This window comes from Salvelinus fontinalis, chromosome 2 (assembly GCF_029448725.1).
Source record: "Salvelinus fontinalis isolate EN_2023a chromosome 2, ASM2944872v1, whole genome shotgun sequence".
Lineage (NCBI taxonomy): Eukaryota > Metazoa > Chordata > Actinopteri > Salmoniformes > Salmonidae > Salvelinus > Salvelinus fontinalis.
Genome location: NC_074666.1, coordinates 42,510,178 through 42,535,585, shown reverse-complemented (window position 1 = coordinate 42,535,585; position 25,408 = coordinate 42,510,178). Strand labels below are relative to the sequence as shown.

General features: G+C 43.7%; 1 protein-coding gene across 5 annotated transcripts in view; it reads right to left on the bottom strand.

Annotated features, from left to right (window-relative positions):
* cadm1a (cell adhesion molecule 1a) overlaps positions 1–25,408 on the bottom strand; it is a 425,433-nt gene that overhangs the window by 59,820 nt on the left and 340,205 nt on the right. For all 5 annotated transcript variants that reach the window (XM_055875692.1, XM_055875687.1, XM_055875698.1 and 2 more), the window contains 3 exons: positions 20,431–20,577; positions 9,872–10,024; positions 8,139–8,276 (listed from right to left, as the gene is read on the bottom strand). In XM_055875692.1, the coding sequence (XP_055731667.1) occupies positions 8,139–8,276; positions 9,872–10,024; positions 20,431–20,577 (438 nt within the window). The remainder of the gene's footprint in view (positions 1–8,138; positions 8,277–9,871; positions 10,025–20,430; positions 20,578–25,408) is intronic.

The following is a 25,408-nucleotide window of genomic DNA, read 5'->3' as shown; positions in this document are numbered from 1 at the left end:
GGTCTTTTAATACAGACCACCGTATTTTATGGCACCTGATGAAGACCTGTGTTCGAAACGTTGTCACCAATAAACCACATGCGAGCATAGATTGCCGTGTCCAGAGTTTCTTTATATCGTTTTATCGTATGACAATATACGGCACCTGCTCAAAGACATTGCAAATACAGTCGAAGTCAGAAGTCTACATACACTTATGATGGAGTTATTAAAACTCGTTTTTCAACCACTCCACAAAATTCTTGCTAACAAACTATAGTTTTGGCAAGTCGGTTAGGACATCTACTTTGTGCATGACACAAGTCATTTTTCCAACAATTGTTTACAGACAGATTATTTCACTTATAATTCACTGTATCACAATTCCAGTGGGTCAGAAGTGTACATACACTAAGTTGACTGTGCCTTTAAACAGCATGGAAAATTCCAGAAAATGATGTCATGGCTTTAGAAGCTTCTGATAGGCTAATTGACATCATTTGAGTCAATTGGAGGTGTACCTGTGGATGTATTACAAGGCTGACCTTCAAGCTCAGTGCCTCTTTGCTTGACATCATGGGAAAATCAAAAGAAATCAGCCAAGACCTCAGATTGTTTTTTTACACCTTTACAAGTCTGGCTCATCCTTGGGAGCAATTTCCAAACGCCTGAAGGTACCACGTTAATCTGTACAAACAATAGTACACAAGTATAAACACCATGGGACCACGCAGATGTCATACCGCTCAGGAAGGAGACGCGTTCTGTCTCCTAGAGATTAACGTACTTTGGTGTGAAAAGTGCAAATCAATCCCAGAACAACAACAAAGGATCCTTGTGAAGATGCTGGAGGAAACAGGTACAAAAGTATCTATATCCACAGTAAAACGAGTCCTATATGGACATAACCTGAAATGCCGCTCAGCAAGGAAGAAGCCACTGCTCCAAAACCGCCATAGAAAAGCCAGACTATGGTTTGCAACTGCACATGGGGACAAAGATTGTACTTTTTGGAGAAATGTTCTCTGGTCTGATAAAAAAATAATAATGACCATCGTTATGTTTGGAGGAAAAAGGCGGGAGGCTTGCAAGCCGAAGAACACCATCCCAACCGTGAAGCACGGGGGTGGCAGCATCATGTTGTGGGGTTGATTTGTTGCAGGAGGGACTGGTGTACTTCACAAAATAGATGGCATCATGAGGCAGGAAAATTATGTGGATATATTGAAGCAACATCTCAAGACATCAGTCAGGAAGTTAAAGCTTGGTCACAAATGGGTCTTCCAAATGGACAATGACCCCAAGCATACTTCCAAAGTTGTATTTGGCTAAGGTGTATGTAAACTTCCGACTTCAACTGTACCTGTGACATATTTTCCCATAGGGAAGAAAAATGCCATACAAGACTGTAAGGACTTACTATAACGCAATCTTCTTAATCTTTAGACCACGAGACATTAATGTAACACGCCTAGCTATACGTTTTCTCTTCATAAGGACACCACATAATCACATAAAAATGGTATTTGGTACTTTTTGTGGAAGTACACATCTCTAAACGTACCTGAAAACAAAACATATTTTCCCCCACATGAAAAGCTTGTATTATGTAACCAACCACATTGTATTGGGAGTGGAATATGTTTAATTTGTAACGAAATGGTAATAAAGGGATACTGTTGTACTCAAGGCTACGTGGGAAGACTAGTAATAACTTAGCGTAAGGGAGAGTCGTCCATTGTGGGTCTCTGAATGGAGCGGCTCTGTGAAAGTGACCTTGTACAGTAAAAGTAGTGGAGAGAGGGAGACGTCCTTGAGAATGGTCAATGGAAGGAGAATCAGCTGGAAATGTCTTGCTGTCGAGGGCTTTTGTGAGTCAGTCAATGGCTGCTGTGTTGGATGGGACAGTTTATTTGTGTTGTATTTAGGAATGTTGATCCAAAGTAACCCCTGCCAACAGTACACAGCGAGGTGTGAAGCAGGCCTACACACATACCTTGTTCTGATGACTAACTGTGGTGCTACACAATACAGACAACACACTCTCCACACACTGAATAGGCAAAACTGAAGTGCGCCCCACAACTGCACAAAGAGCGGAGAGGGAGGGAGAGAGCGGGCAGGGATGGGTTCCTTTCCCCATTGTCCCATTTTGTAACAATATTTGGAAGCATGAGTGTATTTTGGTCTTGTCAATAAATTAAATATATTTAAATTGGATTGAGAGATGGGGAGGTTGATGAGGGAGGGATAGAGAAGGAGTGTGAATGTACAAGGGACAAGAGAGGAAGGGGGGTTGAGAGAGAGATGGGCCCATGAGGGGTGTGTGCTTAGTCTTGTCCTGTACTCTCTGTTCACCCATGGCCACCCACGACTCTAACACCATCATCACCGGTGACGATGAGACAGCCTACAAGGAGGAGGTCAGAAACTGGCAGTGTGGTACCAGGACAACAACTTCTCCCTCAACGTCAGTAAGACCAAGGAGCTGATTGTGGACTGCATGAAAGGGGGTGGTGAGTACGCCCCCACCCACATCGACTGGGCTGTAGTGGAGCGGGTAGAGAGCTTTAAGTTTCTCAGTGGCCAAATCACGAAGGACTTCAAATGGTCCATACACAAGCACACAGTTGTGAAGAAGAATCTTGAAAAGATTTGGAATGGGCCTTCAAATCCACAAAAAGTTATACAGATGCACTATTGAGAGCATCTTGACAGGCTGCATCACTGCTTGGTATGGCAACACCACCGCCTACAGAGGGTGGTGAGCAACAGTCACGAATAGTGAATAGTGAACACCAAGCACAAGAAACACAGGAACAGGAACAATCACCCACAACCCACAATACAAAACAGGTTACCTAAATATGGCTCCCAATCAGAGACAACGACAAACACCTGCCTCTGATTGAGAACCATATCAGGCCAAACACATAGAAATAGACAAACTAGACATACAACATAGAATGCCCACTCAGATCACACCCTGACAAAACAAAACATAGAAACATACAAAGCAAACTATGGTCAGTCAGGGCGTGACACCTGGGTAATTTTTTTTAGACCAGAGGAAAGAGTGCCTCCTACTGGGCCTCCAACACCACTTCCAGCAGCATCTGGTCTCCCATCTATGGACCGACCAGGACCAACCCTGCTTAGCTTCAGAAGCAAGCCAGCAGTGAAATGCAGGGTGGTATGCTGCTGGCATCGATAAAGATAGCCTAACAAGCCGAGCAATGTAAAAACAAATTCTGCGCTAATAAATCAACGTGGAGATGGAGCACCGAGGTGTGTCTTATATCAAACACAGTCAGTTATTTTTCTGAACTGAGAAACCAGCTAAGGTAACTGCCTGACCAATGAGATCAAGTGAACAATTTACTATTAGGGGAAAGACAGTCAGCAGACACTGGCTCTATCACATCGAGAATGTGCAAGGTATATCTTGACCTAAGGAGTTCCCCTACATTTTATGTTATTATTACACAGTAGATAATTGCTGGTATGTTGCATTTCACTGCACTGCGCAGTCAACATTATGCTATAGCAAACCTGTGCTGGGCACTTCCTCAAAAGATGGAGATGCAAATACCTTTTGAATTGGATGATGCAAACAATCGTATTTACTTATGAAGATATCATCTTCCCACAGTGATAGCATCTCTGTTTGATAGCCACAATCTTAGATGTGGCGCTTGAGATTACGCCAACACTATTTTTGAGTGCTAGCGTACATATTAACGTTAATGAAAAGCTAATTGCTTTGGTAGTCGAAGAGTGAAGCTCGGGGTTCAACATCAATGCAGACAGAGTCAAGCTACTTTTAATTGCTTAGCTATTCCTTCAGATGCAGCGCCATTAACAGTCCCTGCTACTTTACATTCGAAAATCGATCATTGTAATTTCAGCACCATTTAGGAGCACGGGGGGTGGCGTACGCTGGTGGCCTGCATTTGGGGAGAATGAACTCAGATCCGTCGAGAAACGCCTCAGACATTTCTTGACTACTTGCCCACTGCAAGTTCAATTATGCTTTTATCAATTTGCTAGTCATTCTGGCACAGTGTGGCAGGATAATTGAAATCACCCTGGTGGTTCTCTTTGAAGACTTAAGGCTAATGGCCATGTTCGCCCTTGTCCGTCACTTCTCTGTCCACCCCCCCCCCCCCCCCCCCCCCAACCCCACCCACCCACCCACCCACCCCCCGCCTCTCTCTCTCATCTAGTCTTGTCCAGACAAAAACCTGTGCTGCTGGAACTCCCATTGTTCCTTGACTTTCATTTCACTCGTACGCTTAAGTGCTGGAGATACCCGTGGAAGTCAGGATATAAAAGAGGGGGAAATATTAACCACAGAACAAAACAAGCAGGATAAGAAAGAGGACAATAAAGAGGGAGAGGGTGAAATGAGAAGGGAGACAGAGAGAGGTCAAAGGTGAGGGGAGAAAGAGAGCGGTAGAGACAGAGAGAGCGCAAGAGAAGAGCTATAATGGTAGTAGGATAACTGAGGCTTTGCTTCAGAGGCCGACATCTTGGTTTACATTCAGGACAGGTATGTAACCTTTAAATGATATTTAAAACACGCCCGATTATCCCTTAAGGTAATTAGGTTAAATCATGAGGATGTTTAATTAGAAATAAATCTGCAATGTGCCGAAAGCAATTTGGAGCAGGCGGCGAGTGGCATGGACCGTGGTGACACGTTCTTCCCTCTTGTGTCCTACATCCTGGCTCTATCTCAATTAGTCATTCCATGATTCCTCAATTCCTATCTCCTTGCCTCCTTCTCAACCATATTAGAGGTCTAAGGTCCCTCCCCTCAGACCATCTCCAAATGATTTTGCAAGGAACCCAGGAAAGATGACTTTATAAAGAGCCCTGGTCTCTTCTGAACTGAAGCATCCTCCTTCTCAACCTCCACATTCTGTCCGTTAAGTTATTAAAACTCCCACATATCTACCTCAATTACCTCGTACTCCTGCACATTGACTCGGTACTTGTACCCCTTGTATATAGTGGAGTTATCGTTACTCATTGTGTATCTACAGCGCCTTCAGAAAGTATTCACACCCCTTGACTTTTTACACATTTTGTTGAGTTACAGCCTGAATTGTGATTCAATTGAGATTTTGTGTCACTGGCATACACACAATATCCCATAATGTCAAAGTGGAATTATGTCTTGAGTCAATAAGTATTCAACCCCTTTGTTATGGCAAGCCTTAATACGTTCAGGAGTAAAAATATGCTTAACAAATCACATAATACGTTGCATGGACACACTCTGTGTGCAATAGTGTTTAACATGATTTTTGAATGAGTGCTTCATGTCTGTACCCCACACATACAATTATCTGTAAGGTCCCTCAGCCGAGACGTGAATTTCAAACACAGATTCAACCCACAAAGACCTGGGAGGTTTTCCAATGCCTCGCAAAGAAGGGCACCTATTGGTAGATGTGTAAAAGATTAATAAACAGACATTGAATATCCCTTTGAGCAATGTGAAGTTATATTACACTTTGTATGGTGTATCAATACACTGAGTTACTACAAAGATACAGGCATCCTTCTTATTTTTACTATTTTCTTAGCAAAGTTAAAGAAAAACCCTGGAATGAGTAGGTGCATCACTGCCTGGTATGGCAACTGCTCGGCATCTGACCATAAGGCTACAGAGGGTAGTGCGTACGGCCCAGTACATCACTGGGGCCAAGCTTCCTGCCATCCAGGACCTATATACTAGGTGGTGTCAGAGGAAGGCCCAAAAAATTGTCTAAGACTCCAGTCACCCAAGTCATAGACTGTTCTCTGTGCTACCGTATTGCAAGCGGTACCGGAGCGCCAAGTCTAGGACCAAAAGGCTCCTTAACAGCTTCTACCCCCAAGCCATAAGACTGCTGAACAACTCATCAAATAGCCACCCGGACTATTACATTGACCCCCCCCCCTTTGTTTTTACACTGCTGCAACTCACTGTTTATTATCTACACAGTCACTTTACCCCTACCTACATTAACAAATTACCTCAACTAACCTGTACGCCCGCACATTGACATGGTACCGGTACCCCCGTATATAGCCTCGTTATTGTTATTTTATTGTGTTACTTTTTATATATTTTTTTACTTTAGTTTATTTGGCAAATATTTTCTTAACTCTTTCTTGAACTGCATTGTTGGTTAAGGGCTTGTAACTAAGCATTTCACTGTAAGGTTGTATTCGGTGACAAATAAAGTTTGATTTGATTTGTGTCCAAACCTTTGACTGGTACTGTATGTAAATGATATATTTCTGGTTTTAATTATCAATACATTTGCAAAAATGTCTAAAAACATGTTGTCATTATGGGGTATTGTGTGTAGATGGGTGAGACAAAAAAATATATTTAATCCATTTTGAATTTGGGCTGAATAAGTAAATGGGTATGAATACATTCTGAAGGGAAAGTATTATTACTTATTATTTCTCTATTTTCTTTCTTTCTGCTTTGAAGAGGCCCGTAAGTAAGCATTTCACTGTTAGTCCACACCTGTTGTTTACGAAGCATGTGATGAATAAAATGTGATTTGAAATGTGATTTGAACAATGCGGCATGCCCTATTCATCATGTTGATGAGGCAATTAAAAGCAAAAACATGGCCTCCACTCCACATTGTTCAAGACGAAGCAAGTCTACGTTCAGAGGTGGTTGGCAATAGAAAGCCCTGAAACTGTTGTCTAGCAACATCACAAATAAGTTTACACGGCTAGCAGTAAAGTTCAGATGTTGGAACTCTCCGTCATCCTCTGTTTGTTGTCAGGTAACTTCTCTTGTCAACAGAGAGTGAAGAAAGATATCATCCACACAGCTAGGCCTTCCTAGCGCTATTCAACAAGACTGTAGTAGTTACGCTAATGGTTAATGCATGGAATGGGCACCAACTGTTCTGGAGTGCCACAGTGGGTGCAGACTTAGTCAGTAGAACACCGGATTCCTCTAAACCTGGTCTATATTGAAGACCATGATTAGTTGATTAACTGAATCAGGTGTGTTAGCGCGTGGCAGAAAGTTCAAGGAAAAATACATTCAAATATTATCTTTAAAAAAAATGGAATATTAGTCCATGCATCATCATCATGATGTGGCAAGTGACACTTTGCGTCTTGAAAGTCAAATATATTGAAAACTTGACTGCTGACATGCAAAACATTTTGGGTCTGTATTAACAGTGGACTAACAGTGGACCAAAATATCGTTTTTGAGCGGATTTCTCCTTTAAGCCTGCATGCACTGCACACAATCCAGCAGGACCAGAGTCAGCCTACCGTCTCCTGAGTTAAAGTGGTCATTGAGTATATGAAACCAAGTTGAAAGGCTTTGACTCCTCATTAGGGCTTTGCACCATTAGTATGAGGTTGTGGTTATGACGTGGGTGAAGAGCTTTGGACTATATGCTGAGTAGGAGCTGAAACAGCAGGGGGTCATTCCATTGGCCCAATCCTGGGCCCCCCTAATCCCAGCTCCCTTTGAAGAGAGGCTTGAAAGCTGTCACTGTGCCAAGAGGCTCGTCGACCACTGAGCCAGCCCATCACTCTAATGGAAGTCATTCAGAGCCACGGGAGTGACCCAATTAGGCGGAAGTGTCATTGACGTGGGGCTAATTATAAAGGAATGAGGGAAGGAAGGAAGGAAGTAGAAAATAAATCAAGAGAGAGGAAAGTTATAAAGAGACCGTAGAGGTGCCAAGAGATGCGTTAAAGGAAACGTCTATGGAGATGATGAGGGGAGGGGTTTTGGTGTTGACTTGGTGATGAGCCATCACCCACTGAGTCTCTGTCTGGTTTTATTGACAAACTATGTGAAGGCCTTTGAATAAAGATATGGTCATGAATGTATCACTATATCACTGAATCACTTCATTTGAACCTAATCAATGTAGGGAATGGAAAATGATGCATTTACAACAATAGATAACTTTACAATACATACTGAGTAATTCACTACAAGGACTTTAACCGTCGCCTTCTTATCCGTCTCCATAAGAAACATCCTGTTAAAGACTCTGGTCTTTCAGTCGTAGACTCCGCTGAGTTGTAGAAGACCACTAAAGTATTTTGTGAGTGACAGGGTTGACAAAGTGTTTTGGGCGTGACAGTGTTAACGGGCAGTAACCTACCTTGGAGCTCTTTGTCTCCCTTCATCCATCTGATGGTGGCGGCGGGCTTGCTGCCCATGGCGGTGCAGGTCATCTCTGTCTCATTGCCCTCGATTACCTGCCCCTCCCGGGACTCGATGATTGGGTTGCCTGGAGGGACTGGCAGGGGGGACAAATATACACAGTGTTTAAGGAACTTGGGGCATAAATCACCCTAAAAACCAGGGGGTTTAAACCACCATCTTAGATGTCTTAACCATTTTCGGAAATGGTTAAGACTGGTTAAGACATTTTCGGAAATGGTTAAGACTGGTTAAGACATTTTCGGAAAGTTATATTTAAGTGTGCGTATCCAAGTCAGAATCAGCACCTATCAGCTTTTGGCGAAAGGCTCTGCACAAAAAAATAACATAATCAGCCACTTTATAATAAAGCCCCTACGCTGACAATACGCAGTACACTTCAGATGTTATAGGATGTTTTCCCCTTCTCTAAACTAGACTGTTCCCATAAACATGTGAGTTGAGACCACTCACCGATTTTGGGTTACTTAATTCCAGCTCTTGCTGGCTACCTACCGCCACTTGAAACAGCTTGATACCATTTGCACTGTTCTACCCCTGCCTTGGCCCAGACACACAGATCCAAGCCAGAGCCAGTCTCCCCATTTCCTCCTTGTGAACACTTTCAGATCACAATCATTCCCCGCATCCCGCTGTCAAACTTCATTGCCAAAACGCCATCATTATGTCTAAGTGCGTGCTCTTGTTTCAAGCACATTTTGTATGTCGCATTGTGTAATACGCACACAATGTAATTTCTCCTCAGAACCCCTGTGAGGATGCACAGTGGAGACCTGGATGGGTGCTGGGTTTTGATTGGCGTGGCTCTTGAAGTGTTTCTGCTTTGACGCCAAATAGGGCTGTGAGCTGAAGACAATGTTCGTCAACTAGCTTGACAAGGTTTACATTTAGATTGAAGCCATTCTGTTGGCTTTGGATGGTTTTGTATGTATGCTTACGAAACATGACATCATGAAAGTGACATATACAACATATTTTGCTTTCAATGAAATGGCCTCATCCCTAAAAGCGAGAGTTTTAGTCCTGTTAATTGGACATTGGCTCGACACTGGCTCGACACCTTGATGACTGTTTTTATTTGTCCTTTATTATCATTATTGAAACCCTGCACTTATCCTCTGTCACAAAAACAGAGTGAAGAGAAAGGGTTAAAGTTTGTCTCTGAGTGCAAAAGTGAGTGAGAGAAGGCTACTTTAAGATACAGCTGAGGGATCAACCACTCCATTGGTCTTTGACGTGCCAGTGATAGCTGTGTGTGTGTGTGTGTGTGTGTGTGTGTGTGTGTGTGTGTGTGTGTGTGTGTGTGTGTGTGTGTGTACATGTTTTACAATACTTGTGAGTATCCCAGTATCTCTACTTGCACATCATCATCTGCACATCTATCACTCCAGTGTTAATGCTAAATTGTAATTATTTTGCCTCTATGGCCTATTTAATGCCATACCTCCCTAATCTTACTACATTTGCACACATTGTACATATATTTTTCTATTGTGTTATTGACTGTACGTTTGTTTATGTGTAACTCTGTGTTGTTGTTTTTGTCGCACTGCTTAGCTTAATCTTGGCCAGATCGCAGTTGTAAATGAGAACTTGTTCTCAACTGGCCTACCTGGTTAAATAAAGGTGAAATATAAAAATAAATACAAATAAAAGTGTGTGTAGTCATACTCAGCACAGTGATGTCAGCATAGGCCTCCTGTGGAGGGTCTGTGTACAGCTGGCACACGTATCTCCCCTCGTCAGACAGGGTCACGTTGGACAGAGACACCCGCAGCTCATTGTCCGAGAAGTTCACCAGCTGGAAGCGGGCATCTTTCAGGGCTGAACGGTCAAAGAAAGAGAGATAGGGAGAGAAAGAGGGAGAGAGAGAGAGAAAAGGAGCGATAGAAAGGGGGGGGGTAGGTCAAAAGAGTGTAATTGTTATGCACGGACTATGAAGATGACTGTCGACCTACTAGGTGAGAGTATACAGTAAGTGTGTATCTTTGAGTGGAGTTCCAGGTGGAGTTTCAAGAGTATGAGGTAAAGTCTACAGACACGTGGTTGCCATACGCTCACTCCCACACTTCCGACTCTAGTCCATCACATCCAGCAAACCTTGTTTGCACCCTATGGAGAGAGCTCACATAGAGGGATGCTAACCAAACAACAAACGCCAGACCTAACTTTGAGGTCTTCGTATCCAGCTCAGGGTCCCTCACCTAATTAGAACAGCAGTGTGTGTTGAAAGACACACACACACACACACACACACACACACACACACACACACACACACACACACACACACACACACACACACACACACACACACACACACACACACACACACACACACACACACACACACACACACAAGCTCGCAGACTAATGAGCAGTCCATCAGTGGTTTGTTTTGCCTTGGATCACGCGATGGAGAATGCCAACGTCTGGTTAAGATGAAACCTTCCCCCCACCAACCCCAACAGATTGACAGCGGCCATTTATTGCTCTCTGTGTCTTCTTCCCCTCCCCAAGCCACGTTTATTCTCACCCACAGCAGCCCAGTTCAAAAGAGCAAAACCAACAACATAAAAAGAGGTAGCGTGAATAAATACATAAATAAATGGAAACAAATAGCAAAATGATCTGGCATCATTACAGTTTGCAGCGGCGGGCACATGAAAGCCAGGGTTGTGATGGCGATGGGGGATGGGGAAGGGGGTGAAGCTGATTGTTCTTGGTTCCAACTGGTTAGCCGTGCTCTTTTGCTTTTATTCCAAAAGCATGGGAAACAGAGGAGGAGGAGAGCAGGAGAGGCTGTCCGTCAAACGCGAGGACTTATAAAAAAATATATTAACGCAACATGCAAGATTTTCAAAGATTTTACTGAGTTACAGTTCATATAAGGACATCAGTCAAATAAATTCATTAGGTCATAATTGATGGCTTTCACATGACTGGGGATACAGATATGCTTCTGTTGGTCACAGATACCTTCGAAAGAAGGTAGGGGTGTAGGTCATAAAACCAGTCAGTGTCTGACGTGACCATTTGCCTCATGCAGCGCAACACATCTCTTTTGCATAGAGTTGATCAGGCTGTTGATTGTGGCCTGTGGAATGTTGGCCCACTCCTCTTCAATGGCTGTGCGAAGTTGGTGAATATTGGCGGGAACTGGAACACACTGTCGTACACGTCGATCCAGAGCATTCCAAACTGCTCAATGGGTGACATGTCTGGTGGGTATGCAGGCCATGGAAGAACTGGGACATTATCAGCTTCCAGGAATTGTGTACAGATTCTTGTGACATGGGGCCTTGCAATATCATCCTGAAACATGAGGTGGTGGTGGCGGATGAATGGCACGACAATGGGCCTCAGGATCCTGTCACGGTATCTCTGTGCATTCAAATTGCCAACGATAAAATGCAATTGTGTTCGTTGTCCGTAGCTTATGCCTGCCCATAACATAACCCCCCCTGCCACCATGGGGCACTCTGTTCACAACGTCAACATCAGCAAACCGCTAGCCCACACAACGCCATACACACTGTCTGCCATCTGCCCGGTATAGATAAACCGGGATTCATCCGTGAAGAGCACACTTCTACTGCAAGCAAGTGGCCATCGAAGGTGAGCATTTGCCCACTGCAGTCGGTTACGACACCTAACTGCAGTCAGGTTAAGACACTGGTGAGGACGACGAGCACGCATATGAGATTCCCTGAGACGGTTTCTGACAGTTTGTGCAGAAATCCTTCGGTTGTGCAAACCCATAGTTTCATCAGCTGTAGGTGGAAAATCCGGATGTGGAGGTCCTGGGCTGTGGTCTGCAGTTGTATCAAGTTGGACGTACTGCCAAATTCTCCAAAACGACTTTGGAGAAGGAATATGGTAGAGAACATTTAGCTCTCTGGCAACAGCTCTGGTGGATAGCAAGCATGCCAATTGCATGCTAAATTGTAGTCTCAACATCAACAGTGAAGAGGTGACTCCGGGAGGCTGGCCTTCTAGGCAGAGTTGCAAAGAAAAAGCCATCTCTCAGACTGGCCAATAAAAAGAAAAGATTAAGATGGGCAAAAGAACACAGACACTGGACAGAGGAACTCTGCCAAGAGGGCCAGCATCCCGGAGTCACCTCTTCACTGTTGATGTTGAGACTGGTGTTTTGGGGGTACTATTTAATTAAGCTGCCAGTTGAGGACTTGTGAGGCGTTTGTTTCTCAAACTAGACACTCTAATGTACTTGTCCTCTTGCTCAGTTGTGCACCGGGGCCTCCCACTCCTCTTTCTTTTCTGGTTAGAGACAGTTTGCGCTGTTCTGTGAAGGGAGTAGTACACAGCGTTGTACCAGATCTTCAGTTTCTTGGCAATGTCTTGCATGGAATAGCCATCATTTCTCAGAACAAGAATAGACTGACGAGTTTCAGAAGAAAGTTATTTGTTTCTTGATATTTTGAGCCTGTAATCGAACCCACAAATGCTGATGCTTCAGATGCTCAACTAGTCTAAAGAAGGCCAGTTTTACTGCTTCTTTAATCAGAACAACAGTTTTCAGCTGTGCTAACATAATTGCAAAAGGGTTTTTTAATGATCAATTAGCCTTTTAAAATGATAGACTTGGATTAGCTAACACAACGTGCCACTGGAACACAGGAGTGATGGTTGCTGATAATGGGCCGCTGTACGCCTATGTAGATTTTCCAATCAAAATCATCCGTTTCCAGCTACAATAGTCATTTACAACATTAACCATTTGATGTTATTTTAATGGACAAAAAATGTGCTTTTCTTTCAAAAACAAGGACATTTCTAAGTGACCCCAAACTTTTGAAAGATAGTGTATATCAACAACACAGATGTGGCTTTGGCCAAAAAAAAATGAGAGAATTGGAGGTGGTGAGAAACTGAACACTGATACATTTTTGGACGGTACAACAGTGTTAGGACTTGACAACACAAAAGCTCTGTGTTCAACAGGGAACATAGCCTTTCACTAGCGCAGTGGTGTTGTTCCTGGACACAAGCGTCGCCATGTTGTGAGGGTTCAGTGGCCCGCCATGTCCCCATTACGGCACAACAACGGCGCCCAGCTCACCACGGGGGAGCCCGGGAATGGACACGCAACGTGTCCCCACTAGCTCCTGCCGCAGCAGTGCTGTCCAATGGGGTGAGTTCAAGGAAAACAAAGGCACTAGAAGTGGAAAGCAATTCCACTAAAGAAAACTAACTGAAAAAGAAAGTACTTCGATGTTGATTCGTTCTTTCATTTCCTTTAGTTTGGCAGAGGGTTTCTCAGATAATGTACTTCTTGGAAAGTACAAACACAGGGGCAGACAGAAGTGGGCAAGAAAAGGCAATGACAACACAGTAAAAACAAGTGTGGAGAGACACTGGTGAGGCAACAAACACTTGATCAAAACAATATGTGGGAATATGAATCATAGTGGCAAGGAACAGGGAGAAAACAGACACAAAGAAGAACAAGGACTAGGAAACAATGGGAAATAGCCCAGTCACACAGCAGGGTTGGAAACCGCAGTACATTTCAGATGGAATAATAGATATGGGCGGTAAAGAAAAGGCAAGCAGGACGCTTCGCAAACAAATGAATTCCAGTAATGTCAAAGCATGCCTGGCGAGGTATTTCTGAGGTATTTCTCCCGATCCCCTTCTTCTTTGGGTTCAGAGGTGCTACAACATGGAGGATGACCCCTCTCCCTTTCTTCTCTTTTTCCACCCCTTTCTCCCTCATCATGAGTTCGGGCTGAGGAGAGACGGAGCAATTCTGACAATCGTAATTAGCATTGAAGCATGCCTGCAGCGAGGATTTTGGTAACAATAATGAAAACAAAGTCTTTGGATTAAGTGTGGGGGGGGGGGGGGGGTTGTCGCTGTGGAAGTCTCAAAACACAGCAGTAGACTATTCCTGCTGATTCAAACTTGAATCCAGTAGCTATAGGAGTTTCAAAACTAGCACATTTATTTTATGTAACACCCACACAAGGCAGAGACTTGGAGGAACGTTTGTACTGTATACATTTTATTTTAGGGAATGTATATGTATAATATCTATGGTGGTCTTGAATTAGATTGTGAAAACCAAAGTCAATGTTCTTCATGCAGCCTCCCTACAACCAAACAAACAGCCTCTCTATGAAAATGAATAAACAGCTTTCTCAAAAATAAAACTGATTCACAGTTCACATTGCAAGAGTATTCAAAAAACATAATTGGTTTTGGAGGGTATTGCATCACTCAATTCGGCTCTTTTGTTATTTACCTCGTATCAGAAGGCCCCAAGCCATCTCATGAATAAAGTGATCCTACTTAGGTATGAAATAATAAAACAGAGGACTTTCTGTCCAAGATTTCAAATTCATTTGCCTGGGTCAGATCAACGCGGACAATGCCATTTAAAAAAAAAAGACACTCATTTCCATTCGCGAGGGGTGGACGGTCGCCTAAAGTGGTGTTGAATATACATTGCTTATTTTCGTGTTATCACAAATAGCCAAAGGTCCGTTCGGCACCGTCGAGGAAACGGATGATGGAGCTCAAAAGGCTGCACAAACACACCAAATCCATTGAGTCCTGGCAATCTCTGCATTGAAATGAAGCTGACTGTAAACACAAAAGGGGGGAAAATAAACTCCAATTCATAGCAGAGCAAAAAATATATATAAAGATGAGATAAACTCAACTTTGATGGCTGCAATGGGTTATTCCTTTCTTCTATCTTTCTCTCTTTTCTCCCTCTCTCTCTCATTGTATATGATTTGCGTCGTTTCGCTCTGCTTTCATCGAGGAGGGCTGGCTCCAGCTTTGAGGAGGGCTGACTCCAGCTTCTTGGAGACAAGCTTCTGGGTTCTTCCTAAGTGGCGGCAATCAATTCTGATTAGTGGACCCGGCTACTTTTTGAGAGGAGCCCATTAAAGTTTTATTAAGGAGCGAGAGAGGGTGAAGGTAGGTGGGGGAGGGTAATTTGGCTCCTCTGACAGACCCCCACCACACACATATGCAGACACGATACACTCGCACACACACACTTCAAGCGTTGTAGAAATAGGAATCTTGGTGCCCAACCTTCCTCTTCTCCCATGGCCCTTTAGCTGATTCCATGCGGTTTTCTCACCTTTCAACGGCGCCTGAGAGAGACACCTTTAAATGATAAAGCGAGGGGCGGAAAGATCAGAGAGGGTGAACTTTTGGCTTGGCTGCTGCCGTCCCCTTAATGGCCGGGTCAGTGCCTTGAAAAACCAGAGGAGATGGAGGTGAGGTCTTCATTAAGAGATTGGGAGCTGTAGTGGTCAAGGTAAGGTAAAGGTGTCCTTTGGTAATGCAGAGGCTGCTTTCAGACAGGTACCATCCGGGGCCCAGGGGACTCTGGCCTTCAAAAGTATGGCTGACCACCCACTGTACAGGTATCAAGTGTCTGCCTCTTCACTGTGAATGCCAGTCCAAAAGCGTGTGTGTGTCTCTTAACTCGCTACAGTACTCGCTACAGTATATCATTGTGTGTGTGTGTGTGTTTGTGTGTGCTCAGTTTGTGTGCAGAGGGCTAAGCCTGGGAGGAGGTGAGGCCCCCTCACCACACAGGGCTATGACCGCTCCCTTGAAGTGGGGTCACAGGATGTCAATGTCAAAGCTCTCTCCTCTCTTTCTCTCTCTCCTTTTTTCCCCCAATATGGATTTTAGTTGGAGGGGCCCAATATGATATTCCAGGGGAGGCTGGTAGCAGAGCCAAGCTATAATTAAACAGTGCAGCTGCAGTGAAATGCCAGAGTGTTCTTGGGAAAAGATCACAAGAGATCAAGGCGCCCCGTCAAAAGATGAGATGCCCTTGACAGCCAGCTGTGGGCTTGGTATTTGGTGCCCCAGCGAAACAGAAAAACACGAGGCGCGATTTATGCATGCGATGGGGGTCTTGAGGACATGGCTGAGTGGCTGTGTAGGTGTGTGAGGAAGAGCTTGTGTTGGTGCAAAGGGAGGGAGGGACCCAACATTGGATGCGTCAGAGATAGATGGGAGACCTTCCGAGGACGTGGCTGCTTCTCTGTGCGTGTGTGTGTATGTGTGTGTGAGTGTGTGTACACTCATGCCTGAAGTCTCTGAAGTAGACAGGACTTGGGAACATGTTGCAAAAGTGCGCGTACATTAGGGCTATACAGTATGTTTGTGTGTGTGGGTGTATATCCAACCTCTTTAAATGAATGTATGTGTGATTGGAGAGTACTACACTGAACAAAAAATAAAACGCAACATGCAAACATTTCAAACATTTGACTGAGTTACAGTTAATATAAGGAAATGAGTCAATTGAAATCAATTCATTAGGCCCTTATCTATGGATTTCAAATGACTGGGAAAACAGATATCCATCTGTTGGTCACAGATACCTTAAAAAAAGGTCCCACATGTGAAGAAGCCAGATGTGGAGATCCTGGGCTGGCGTGGTTACACATGGTCTGCGGTTGTGAGGCTGGTTGGACGTATTGACAAATTCTCTAAAACAACGTTGGAGGCGGCTTATGGTAGAGAAATTAACATTCAATTATGTGGCAACAGCTCTGGTGGTGCTGTTGCCAGATAATGTGCACAAAATGTAATTGAACAATGCTTTTTGTGCATATGGAACATTTCCGGGATCTTTTATTTCAGCTCATGAAACATGGGACCAACACTTTACATGTTCCGTGTATATTTTTGTTCAGTATAATAACATCTGTAGCAAATTTTAGGAAAACTCTACTGAAGTACTAGTACACACGCATCAAAAACTCTCGACCACTGGTACACTCCATTCTGGGTTGGCTACATGGTCTTTTCCCCGCCCTCCGTTCGTCAAATCTGATCACAACTCTAATCTACTCCTCCTTTCCTATAGGCAGAAACTCAAACAGGAAGTACCCGTGCTAAGGTCAATTCAACACTGGTCTGACCATTCGGAATCCATGCTTCAAGATGCTTTTGATCACCCGGACCGAGATATGTTCCGGGTTGCCTCTGAGAATAACATTGACGTATACACTGACAAGGTGACTGAGTTCATCAGGAAGTGTATAGGGGATGTTGTTCCCACTGACAATTAAAACCTACCCAAACAAAAAAACGTGGCTAGATCGCAGCATTCGCGCAAAACTGAAAGCCCGAACCACCGCATTTAACCATGACAAAGTGACTGGGAATATGGTCCAATATGGAGGGCATAACTGCACCTTTTGTAAGGCAATCGAACAGCAAAACATCAGTACAGAGACAAAGTGGAGTCGCAATTCAACGGCTCAGACACGGACAGTTGAAGTCGGAGATTTACATACACTTAGGTTAGAGTCATTAAAACTAGTTTTTCAACCACTCCACACATTTCTTGTTAACAAACTATAGTTTGGGTTAGGACATCTACTTTGTGCATGACAAGTAATTTTTCCAACAATTGTTTACAGACAGATTATTTCACTTATAATTCACTGTATCACAATTCCAGTGGGTCAGAAGTGTACATACACTAAGTTGACTGTGCCTTTAAACAGCAACCCGAAACGTTTGACCCACGTTAAACAATTTAAAGGCAATGCTACTAAATACTAATTGAGTATATGTAAACTTCTGACGCACTGGGAATGTGATTAAAGAAATAAAAGCTGAAATAAATCATTCTCTCTACTATTATTCTGAAGTTTCACATTCTTAAAATAAAGTGGTGATACTAACTGACCTAAGACAGGGAATTTTTACTAGGATTGAATGTCAGGAATTGTGAAAAACTGAGTTTAAATGTATTTGGCAAGGTGTATGTAAACTTCCGACTTCAACTGTGTGTGGCAGGAACTCCTGACAATCAAAGGGAAAACCAGCCACGTCGCGGACACTGATGTCTTGCTCACGGACAAGCAAAACACCTTCTTCATCTGCTTTGAGGATAACATAGTGCCACCGACGCGGCCCGCTCCCAAGGACTGTGGGCTTTCATTCTCCCTATCCCTGTCTGCTGTCCCCACTTGATTCAAGATGTCCACCATTGTTCCTGTACCCAAGCAAAGGTAGCTGAACTAAGTGACTATCGCCCTGTAGCACTCACTTCTGTCATCATGAAGTGCTTTGAGAGGCTGGTTCAGGATCATATCACCTGCACCTTACCTGACACCCTAGACCAACTCTAATTTGCATAACACCCCAATACATCCACAGACAATGCAATCGCCTTTGCCCTATCCGATTGCAATTGCCCTATCCCATCTGGACAAGACGAATACCTATGTAAGAATGCTGTTCATTGGCTACAGCTCAGCCTTCAACACCATAGTACCCTCCAAGCTCATTAAGTTCGGGGCCCTGGGTCTGAACCCCGCCCTGTGCAACTGGATCCTGGACTTCCTGACGGGCCGCCCCCAGGTGGACCTCCACTATACTGATCCTCCTCCTGTTCACCCATGACAGCGTGGCCACGCACGCCTCCAACTCAATCATCAAGTTTGTAGACGACACAGCAGTAGTGGGCCTGATTACCAAGAATGACGAGACAGCCTACAGGGAGGAGGTGAGGGCCCTGGCGGAGTGGTGCCAGGAAAATAACATCTCCCTCAACGTCAACAAAACAAAGGACCTAATCGTGGACTTCAGGAAACAGAAGAGGGAGCACACCCCCATCCACATCGACGGGACCACAGTGGAGAAGGTCAAAAGCTTCAAGTTCCTTGGCGTACACATCACTGACAATTTTAAATGGTCCACCCACACAGACAGTGTGGTGAAGATGGCACAACAGCGCCTTTTCAACCTCTCAAGGCTGAAGAAATTTGGCGTGGCCCCTAAGACCGTCCCAAACTTTTACACATGCACAACTGAGAGCATCTTGTCTGGCTGTATCACCGCCTGGTACAGAAACTTCACAGCCTGCAACTGCATGGCTCTCTAGAGAGTGGTGCGGTCTGCCCAACGCATCACCGGGGGCACACTGCCTGCCCTCCAGGACAGCTACAGCACCCGATGTCACAGGAAGGCCAAAAAGATCATCAAGGATATCCACCCAAGCCACGGCCTGTTCACCCTGCTATCATCCAGAAGGCGAGGTTAGTACAGGTGCATCAAAGCAGGGACCGAGAGACTGAAAAACAGCTCCTATCTCAAGGCCATCAGACTGCCATCACTAGCTGGCTACCACACAGTTACTCAACCGTGCAACTTAGAGGCTGCTGCCCTATGTACTGTACATAGACATGGAATCACTAGTCACTTTAATAATGGAACACTGGTCATCTTAATAATGTTTACATTCAGTTTTTTTCATTTCATATGTATATACTGTATTCTACTGTATTCTAGTCAATGTCACACCGACAATGCTCGTCCTAATATCTATATTTCTTAATTCCATTATTTTACTTAGAGGTCTGTGTGTATTGTTGTGAATTGTTAGATACTACTGCACTGTTGGAGCAAGGAACACAAGCATTTCGCTACACTCGCAATAACATCTGCTAAATATGTGACCAATACATTTTTTTATCTGATTTGATTTGATTTTGAAGTGGACCGAAAGATTATTGTAGACTTGATGACAGTATGTGTATGTGTGTCAATGTAGAACTACACTGAGTATACCAAACATTAGGAACACCTTCCTAATTTTGATTTGCACCGCACACTTTTGCCATCAGAACAGACTCAATTCATTTGGGCATGGACGGGCCAGGTGTCCATGCCCAGACGGGTCAGCATTCCACAGAGAGATGCTGGCCCATGTTGACTCCAATGCTTCCCTCAGTTGTGTTAAGTTGGATGGATGTCTTTTGTGTGGTGGACCATTCTTGATACACACAGGAAACTGTTGAGCGGAAAAACCCAGCAGCGTTGCAGATCTTGACACAAACCGGTGCGCCTGGCACCTACTACCATACCCCATTCAAAGGCAACTAAATATTTTGTCTTGCTAATTCACCCTCTGAATGGCACACATATGCAATCCATGTCTCAATTGTCTCAAAGCTTGTAAAAATCCCTATTTAACCTGTCTCCTCCACTTCATCTACACTGATTTAAGTTTTTTTAACAAGGGACATCAAAAAGGGATCATAGCTTTCACCTGGTCAGTCATGCCATGGAAAGAGCAGGTGTTCTTAATGTTTTGTACACTCAGTGTAACAGGCCTATCTATTTCCAAGGTGTGTGTGTGTATGCTTGTCTCTGTGTGTGTGTGTGTGTGGGTGAATGTATGCCTGTCTGTGTGTATGTGTGGTACTCACGTCGGACGTCTCTGAAATAGATTGTCTGTCTGTTGGGGTTGAGGAGCTGGATGACCGAGTCGTCGTTGTTCTTCACCCGGCAGCTGATGACGGCCACGTCTCCCTCCACCACCGCCACATTGTCCGTCACCAGGTTCTGACTCTGGACTGCAGGGCACAGACAGAGACAAACACTCATCATTACAACTGGCAGGCTGTGTGCAGTATAGTTTTTGAAAACAACGAGCCAAGCCAAGCCAAACCAAGCCAAGAAAAACCAAGCTGTACTTAACCTGGTTAGACATCCACCATAGTTGCTGGAACTGTGCTAAAAAGGTGTGAAAATATCATATCTGAGTGAGCACAATTTGGTTTGTATGGAATGAATTCAAGTATTACTACCTTTTGATATTATTCCCCTACTTGTTGGAGATCAACACCAACATGTTATGTATACCCACTTAAATCAAAATAAGCCCTAAAGTGCTTTCTAAAACGCCAAAGCAACCGCAAAGAAGAGTGGGGAGAAACCCCAGCAGAGTTAGGTGACAAATGATGTACTTACTTCTTCAAGTCAGCGTGTATTAGGGATTAACACGGGTAAACACTGGCCGCGACCGTGTGTGTGTGTGTGTGGGGGGGTGGGGGCAGGACAGGACCGAGTTTGGGAAACCCTGACCTATATGATAATTTCAGGCACCATTTTGATTTGGACAGCATCATCACGATGCTTTGAGACAAGCGTGGGGAATCCCCATTTGTATATTTGGTAACAATTTGGCTGGGGAAATGTTAGATAAGTTGAGGTGAGTGCTAATGATTATCTTTATTCTAGTTTGCTCATGTACAGTGCCTCAAAATGATTCAGACCATTTGACTTTTTCAACATTTTGTTAAGTTACAGCCTTATTCTAAAATGGATAAAACATATATTTTTTTAAATGTTCAGCAATCTACACACAATACCCCATAATGACAAAACGAAAACACGTTTTTGCAACATTGTGCAAATTTATACAAAATAAAAACAAAAATACCTTATTAAAAATACCATATTCAAACCCTTTGCTATGAGACTCGAAATTGAGCTCAGGTGCATCCTGTTTCAATTGATCATCCTTGAGATGTTTCTACAACTTGATTGGAGTCCACCTGTGGTAAATTCAATTGATTGGAAGTTATTTGGAAATGCACACACCTGTCTATATAATGTTCCACAGTTGACAGTGCATGTCAGAGCAAAAACCAAGTCATGAGGTCAAACCAAATTGTCCGCAGAGCACCGAGACAGGATTGTGTTGAGGTACAGATCTGTGGAAGGGCACCAACAAATGTCTGCAGCATTGAAAGTCCCCAACAAATGTCTGCAGCATTGAAGGTCCCCAACAAATGTCTGCAGCATTGAAGGTCCCCAACAAATGTCTGCAGCATTGAAGGTCCCCAAGAACACTGTGGCTTCCAGCTTTCATAAATGGAAGAAGTTTGGAACAATCAAGACTCTTCCTAATGCTGGCCACCGGGCAAAACTGAGCAATCGGGGGAGAAGGGCATTGGTCAGGGAGGTGACCAAGAACCCGATGGTCAGTCTGACAGAGCTCTAGAGTTCCTCTTTGGAGATGGGAGAACCTTCTAGAAGGACAACCATCTCTACAGTACCCCACCAATCAGGCCTTTATGGTAGAGTGGCCACTCCTCAGTAAAAGGCACAACACAGCCTGCTTGGAATTTGCCAAACTGCACCAAAAGACTTTCAGAAAAGAGATTCTCTGGTCTGATAAAACCTAGATTGAACTCTTTGGCCTGAATGCCAAGCGTCACTTCTAGAGGAAACCTGGCACCTCTATGGTGAAGCATGGTGGTGGCAGCATCATGCTGAGGGGATGTTTTTCAGTGGCAGGGGCTTGGAGACTAGTCAGGATCGAGGGAAAGATGAACGAGTCAGGATCGAGGGAAAGATGAACGGAGAAAAGTACTGAGATCCTTGATGAAACCTGCTCCAGAGCTCTCAGGACCTCAGACTGGGCGACGGGTTCACCTTCCAACAGGACAACCACCCTAAGCACACAGCCAAGACAATGAAGGAGTGGCTTTGGGACAAGTCTCTGAATTCGCTTGAGTTGCCAAGCCAGAGCCCGGACTTGAACCCGATCAAACATCTCTGGAGAGACCTGAAAATAGCAGTGCAGCAACTCTCCCCATCCAACCTGACAGAGCTTGAGAGGATCTGCAGAGAAGAATGGGAGAAACTCCCCAAATGCAGGTGTGCCAAGCTTGTAGCATCATACCCAAGAAGACTTGAGGCTGTAATCGCTGCCAAAGGTGCTTTAACAAAGTACTGAGTAAAGGGTCTGAATACTTAAGTAAATGTGATATTTCATTTTTTTTATTTGAATAAATTAGCAAACATTTCTAAAATCCTGTCTTTGCTTTGTCATTATGGGGTATTGTGCCTAGATTAATGAGGGAAAAAACTATTTAATACATTTCAGAATAAGGCTGTAACGTAACAAAATGTGGAAAACGTCAAGGGGTCTGAATACTTTTCCGAGGGCACTGTGTTAGCTGATAAAAAACATTCTGGTCAGAAACATTTATTATACACTTGATTTAGGCTACAATTTTGCATTATTGATCTACTGACTCACATAGCAGCCTTTAATAAGCTATTCTCCGATCGTCAGTCCCACTGAAACCCAACATCCTGACTCACATGAAAATTCCTAATTTTATTCTGTAATCCATAGGTAGCATTATCAAAGCACGTCTCGCGTATGCATGTCAAAATACCGCTATAACATTTCCCCCACTTTTCTGCATTGTTTCATATTGCTGCCCATTGAGAGCTTCGGTATTGAATTTGTGATCAAAAAAAACAGTATGAGGGTAGATATGGATATTTATTTATTTTTTTATTTTTTTACAGAGTTGGTCCCCGTTAAGACACCTTGCTATTTAAACAATTTCCTCTCTTTATTGCCGTTATTCATGAGCTGATCTGCTATCTGCATAATCATCAACTACATTTTGCCAAATAGGAGATATTCATTGGAAGTTATCTAGCAAACTTAGCAACTTTGGTCATTTTACTTTTGTTTGACTGCCGTTACAAAGTTTTTATGATTCGACAACGCTATGGCCTACACTCTGTGCGTCCTGAGCACGCTCTGTATCGAGATGGCCTACTGCTGAAATGCACTGAATTAATTGAGGAACATGATAACGCTCTGAATTTATCAACGGCCTGTTTCACAATTCACAACAATGTAATTGGCGATGAAAGTTACGCTATCACTACCAAATATCCTTTTCACTTGCTGTGAAATCTTTACATACCGGTGCAGCCAAGACGGCAATGTGGCAATCTTATTTTGGGAGAACCCTGAGTGACCATATCTTGGTTTTAAATGGGCACTTCCAATTTTTGCAGTATTTCCTGGATATCTGGGGATAAATCTGAATCATTCCTGTATTGAAACTTGGTAGTTTCAGGACTCCCTAGTGTGTGTGATGGCTCCTGATGGCTGACCTTGTGTGTGTGTGTGTGTGTGTGTGTGTGTGTGTGTGTGTGTGTGTGATCCCAGACCGTATCACAAGCCAATAGGAGACTTCATAAATCAACCGTGGACATGCACCTGAAAATCTCCCCGTAAATCTACTTTGAAACCAAAAACACGCACATGTACACACTTTAAATGGATTTGAGCTACTTCATTAAAGTCAAGAGAGCGAGAGAGAGTGTCTTTGATTTTCATCATCTCCAAGATTCATCTCTTGCCTCCTGCGTATCTCAAAAAAAATAAAAAATAAAAAAAGACATTCAATATTTATTGTTCCCTCCCCTGGGAGCTAATAAGGGGAACCTGAATGGACCTGCAACACATCAAATGCTAATTTACATGTCTTGTTGTCAGGGGAAGAAAGCAATCGCCAGGATAGACAAACAGGATTTAAATCAGGCTGTCAAATAACACCCCAAACAGCCCTGAAAATGAACCTCGCCAGAAAAAGGCACACTCCCCACTTGTAAGAAGCGAATTCAGCCTACTTTTCAATAAGGACCGCCATTATTGGAAATATGCTAATATGCTATGGTAACATGCTAGGGTAATATGATATGCTAATATGCTATGGTAACATGCTAGGGTAATATGATATGCTAATATCCTACTAACACTGTTTCTTCAGGAAAAAGGTTACCCTGCAGAAGGTTAAGCATGGAAGGTAACTAGTGCAGCGGATGTCGCCGTGGCAATGCTGCTAAATTTAGTATCCTACTACAGTGGGCTAGGAGTTCAAACCATGGGAGGTGCTCATTCGGTTATTTGTTCTTCCTCTGGTGAACAAACACTTGAACACGAGTCGTGAGGGGGAATAATTACGAGGGAACATGCTCATTAATGACAACATCAAACGTACACAGACGTCACCCAGAAAATGTCAACGTTATCGAGTCACTACCAACAGCTACAGTAGCATAATCTGGATTGCAAATTTACTTTTAAATCATAACTGTAAGTCTAATATATCACTGTGTTTATTTCATGAAAATAACTCAAAATATACACAAGTATGTGGAAACCACTTCAAATTCGTGGATTCAGCTATTTCAGCCACATCCTTATTTTTTTTAAATTTTATTTAACTAGGCAAGTCAGTTAAAAATAAATTCTTATTTACAAAGACGGCCTACCCTGGCCAAATTGTGAACGATGCTGGGCCAATTGTGCGCAGCCCTATGGGACTACCAACCACAGCCGCATGTGATACAGCCTGGAATTGAAACAGGGACTGCAGTGATGACTCTTGCACTGAGATGCAGATCTTTAGCCCGTTGCTGACAGGTGCATCAATTAGAGCACACAGCCATGTGACAAACATTAGCAGTAGAATGGCCTTACTGAAGAGCACAGTTACTTTCAACGTGGCACCGTCAAAGGAACCCAGCTTTCCAACAAGTGACATTTCTGCCCTGCTAGAGATTTCCCGGTCAACTGTAAGT